Source organism: Rana temporaria, chromosome 5, assembly GCF_905171775.1.
Source record: "Rana temporaria chromosome 5, aRanTem1.1, whole genome shotgun sequence".
Classification (NCBI taxonomy): Eukaryota; Metazoa; Chordata; class Amphibia; order Anura; family Ranidae; genus Rana; species Rana temporaria.
Window position 1 is genome coordinate 27,708,892 of NC_053493.1, and position 5,000 is coordinate 27,713,891.

General features: G+C 39.0%; 1 protein-coding gene across 1 annotated transcript in view; it reads right to left on the bottom strand.

Moving 5' to 3' along the window:
• Positions 1 to 1,942, bottom strand: part of DLX6 (distal-less homeobox 6) — an 11,645-nt gene extending 9,703 nt beyond the window's left edge. The window contains exon 1 of the mRNA XM_040352295.1: positions 1,277 to 1,942. Coding sequence (XP_040208229.1) covers positions 1,277 to 1,610 — 334 coding nt within the window. The 5' untranslated portion in view covers positions 1,611 to 1,942. The remainder of the gene's footprint in view (positions 1 to 1,276) is intronic.
• Positions 1,943 to 5,000: the final 3,058 nt, after the last annotated feature.

Below are 5,000 nucleotides of genomic sequence, written 5' to 3' on the forward strand. Positions count from 1 at the left end.
GCGATGCAGGGTGCCAGTGTGCCCTGCACAGAAGGAGAGGTGCTATAAATGGGGTGCTGATGGCAAAGGGTTTAGGGCAGAAAGCAAGATTACTAATCCAGGTACCTAAACCGGTGTCCAGAATGTAGGCAGAAATGTGCAGAATGGAGATGGGGGGGATCAGCTTCCTCTATGTTTTATTCTTGCAGTGAATATTCAAGATTTGCAATACAAAAAAAAAGCACAAAAGAAAAACATGTAGAATAATTGGGGTTCAGCGTGTATAGGGAACAGCTATGGGGAGTGCAGTGGGGTGAATGCAGTAATGTGCAGCAGGGTGCAGGGTGAGGCAGGGTCGGGTTTGTAGGGCGCTTATTAACGGTAATGGGGTGCAGGGTAGTGGATGAGCGCTGTGGGGTGCAAGAAGCTGGTGAATTCAGTGGGGCGAACGGTGTAGTAAAGCGCAGGTTGAGTGCAGTATTGTGGGTACAGTGGGGAGCAGTGAATGTAGTGAAGTGTAGGGGGCTGGTTAAATGCAGTCGGGTGCAGGGTGAGTGTAGGGTCGGTGTAGTAGGTTGCAGGGTCGGTGTAGTAGGTTGCAGGGTGGAGTAGGTTGCAGGGTCGGTGGAGTAGGATGCAGGGTGCAGTAGGTTGCAGGGTCGGTGTAGTAGGTTGCAGGGTGGAGTAGGTTGCAGGGTCGGTGGAGTAGGGTGCAGGGTCGGTGTAGTAGGTTGCAGGGTGCAGTAGGTTGCAGGGTCGGTGGAGTAGGTTGCAGGGTGCAGAAGGTTGCAGGGTCGGTGGAGTAGGGTGCAGTAGGTTGCAGGGTCGGTGGATTAGGGTGCAGAGTCGGTGGAGTAGGGTGCAGAGTCGGTGGAGTAGGGTGCAGGGTCGGTGGATTAGGGTGCAGGGTCGGTGGAGTAGGATGCAGGGTGCAGCAGGGTGCAGGGTCGGTGGATTAGGTAGGGTGCAGGGTCGGTGGATTAGGGTGCAGGGTCGGTGGAGTAGGGTGCAGGGTCGGTGGAGTAGGGTGCAGGGTCGGTGGAGTAGGGTGCAGAGTCGGTGGAGTAGGGTGTAGGATCGGTGCAGTAGGGTGCAGGGTCGGTGAAATAGGGTGCAGGGTCGGTGCAGTTGGTTGCAGGGTCGGTGCAGTAGGGTGCAGGGTCGGTGAAATAGGGTGCAGGGTCGGTGCAGTAGGGTCGGTAGAGTAGTCGGGTGTGCGGAGGGCAGACAAAGCAGCTGCAGATCTCAGGCAGGGCGCAGCAGTCGCCGCTCTCCCCCGTCTCTCTCTCTCTCTCACCTGGTTCTTCTGCTCGGGTCTGGGTGGCCGTGCTGCTGGAACTGCTGCTGTTGTAGGACTGCAGGTAGGGACTGTGCTGGCTCATGTACGGATAGGCGGCCAGGGAGCGGCCGTACTGGGAGTTGGTGCCCGGGTAGGACGAGCTGTCGTGCTGGTGATGGTGGTGGTGGTGAGGGTGGGAGCCGGAGTGCAGGCAGTGCAGCGGGTAGTGGCTGGCAGCCATAGCCGGAGAGCTCTGCTGGGAGTGGGAGGACTGCTGACCAAACTCCATAAAGGCAGACTTGGACGAGTCCTGAGCTTCCAAGCCGTCAGCCATCGTAGTCATGGTCATCATCAAACTTTGTGATTGAGAGCAATCAACCCCCTCCCACCCCTCTGAGGCCACCTACCCTATACTTAGTGTAATCCCCCCTTCCTTCCTCACTACTGACAGGCCTGCATGGAGGAGCCCTGCTGCTGCCTGCTGCTGCTCCTCTTCTTCTTTTTTCTTCTTCTTCCCTCTATTCTATTCTATTATTTTTTCTCTTTTGCCTTGCTTGTGTTATTATTTTATCCCCCCCCTATTTCTCATTGTTTGGATTGTGCAGTCAGTGCAGAGATTTAAAGGTGGAATCTGTTAAAGTTCAGCTCCTGCTTTTAGACTTAGACTGAGCCGAATGGTTTGTCTCCAAAGGGCAGCGCCTCCCGATTGGTCATTGAACCCATGACGTCACAATCCCTCTGCTTCTACTGGCGTTTGTTCCTGATCCCACCTTTCAGAGACTCAGCTCCCAGTCAAGGCTCCCCTTACACACTGCACTCATAATAATAACAATAATAATAATCATGTAATAAAAATAATAATACTATTATGTAGCAATCATTTACATGCATACAGACTAATATAAAGAAGATTAAAAATATTTAATATCATTTGGTATTTGCCAAATTAAATTATACATCAAATTATAATATATATATATATAAAAAGATATGTAGAGATATATATATATATATATATATATATATATATATATATATACATATCTTTTATATATAAAAAGATATATATATATATATATATATATATATATATATATATATATATATATATCTACATATCTTTTATTTATATATATATATATATTATAATTTGATTTATAATTTAATTTGGCAAATACCAAATGATATTAAATATATATATATATATATATATATATATATATATATATATATATATATATATATATATATATATATATATATATATATAAAAAAAGATATATATATAAAAAGATATGTAGATATATATCTACATATCTTTTATATATATATATATATCTACATATCTTTTATATATATATATATATATATATATATATATATACAATTATATACATAGATATATATATTTCGATGTATAATATAATTTGGGATATATTTTTAACTTATTTAAATATTTTTAGCTATTTGTGCAAATTGTGGTTGCTAACTGATTAATTCATTTTTTGTTGTTGTTCAAAATAGCATGGCCCATCAGCAGTGAGGAAATGTTTTATTTACATTTACTGACGAGATATATATATATATATATATATATATATATATATATATATATATATATATATATATATATATATATATATATATATATAAATATATATATATATATACATATATAAAAATATATAAATATATATACACATATATATATATATATATATATATAAAATGTATATGTAGATATAGATATATATATACATAGTTTGGCAGTAAATGCATATACAACATTTCCACTTCCTAAATTACATGGCCTATCAGCAGTGAGGAAATATTTTATATACATTTACTGACAATATTTTTAGAGATATATATAGATAGATAGATATATAGCTAATGTCAGTAAATGTAAATAAAACATTTTTATTTCCAAAATGGCATGGCCTATCAGCAGTGTTGCATTACTGTACTGGCAATATATATATATATATATATATATATATATATATATATATATATATATATATATATATATATATATATATATATATATATATATATATATATATATATATATATATATATGCATTAACCAATTAGTAGCCGCCATTTACACTAATAACTAAAACATATTTAAATTATTTAAAAAATAAAAAGCCCTTGCCCGGAAGCCTAGGCTTTGCAAACGTTTGAAAACTGTGTCCCAAAAACACTATTCATTATAATCAGGTGACTTGATTAAAAAAATAAAAATAAAATACATTAACCAATTATAGCAGCCACTATTTGCACCAATAGCCAGGGATCTAAGTCTTGCCTGGAAGTGTAGGCTTCGCAAATTTGACAAATTTTGATGGCAACACACTATTCATTATAATCACTTATTTTATATATATTTTTTAATACATTAGGTTAGCAGCCACTATTTGCACCAATAACCAACAATATTAAAACATAGATCTTCATCCAAGCACTGCCTGGAAGGCTAAGCTTTGCAACATTTGCTAACGTTGGCAAATATTGGTGTAAAAATAAAAACATCATTCATCAAGTGATCTGAAAAAATACATTAAAAAAATTATCAGCCACCATTCACACCAATAACCAAAAATATATATAAAAAAGACATTCATCCAAGTCCTGCCTACAAGATTAGGCGTTGCAAAATTTTTGCCCCCCCCCCCCCCAAAAAAAAAAACCCCACTATTAATAGCGATCAGCTGACCTGATTAAAAAATACATTAACCAATTAGCAGCCACCCCTTGGCATCTTTACCCAAATAAATAAACAGCACTGTCTGAGCTGTCAGGCTTGGCAAGTTTTGGTGCATCTTTCTTTTCTTTTTCTTTTTTTTTTTCACGCCAATAAAATAAGCCCTAATGAATAGTAATCAGGGGACTAGATCTAGGGATTCACTGACAGATCTGCTGTGTTCAAAGAGAACAGGAGCTGCTAGTCAGCTTGTAATGTCATTCAATGTATGCAAATGATGTATGTGTGGTTAGTGGTTTTTGGAGGATTTATGATTATTGTAGGTTGTGCACTGTACAAGCGAAAAAAAAAAAAGACAAAAAAGGGAAAAGATCCCTCATCTGTATGGCAATCCCAATATGTTTGACTTTATTGTCAACATTGTTTTAATGATGAATATAGAGCCTCTTGCACAGGTATTTTTTTTTTTGCACAGGCAGGGTGAGCAATTAGACGTTAATCAGGAATACACACATACATACACACATACACACACACAAAAAAATATCTTTCCCATGATTAACTGCAGTACTTTGTTCAAATTGCTACTATAAAATTCAGAACAATTTGCTTGTAATGATTATGGACTGGGTTTATTTTGGGAGGTGGAATAAAAGTGGATATAGCATAAATTATCCCCTAATTATACACCACTGTCGCCTCAATTATCCTCTTATCAAAACGGTTGTCTAACTGCAGCATTTTGTTTCACTTTTTCTTTCCCTTTTTTTTTTTTATAAAAAGAATCCCATACCTTATTATTATTAATCCACTTATTATTTGCAAGGGGGTTTTATATGGGAAGATCTGCTGCGCCGGTCCCCAGTCGGTTGCCTAGATGGACTGGAGGCGAGACACCAAAGGTTCCCCCAGCGAAAGGGACTCAGCTATGTGTGGCCCCCCCAAATCTCAGGGCTACTCCGGGGGCCCCAGGCTAATGGACTCCGCCGGGAGTGGCAGGCATAGGGCTAGCTGTGGGTGAACGGAGGGCAG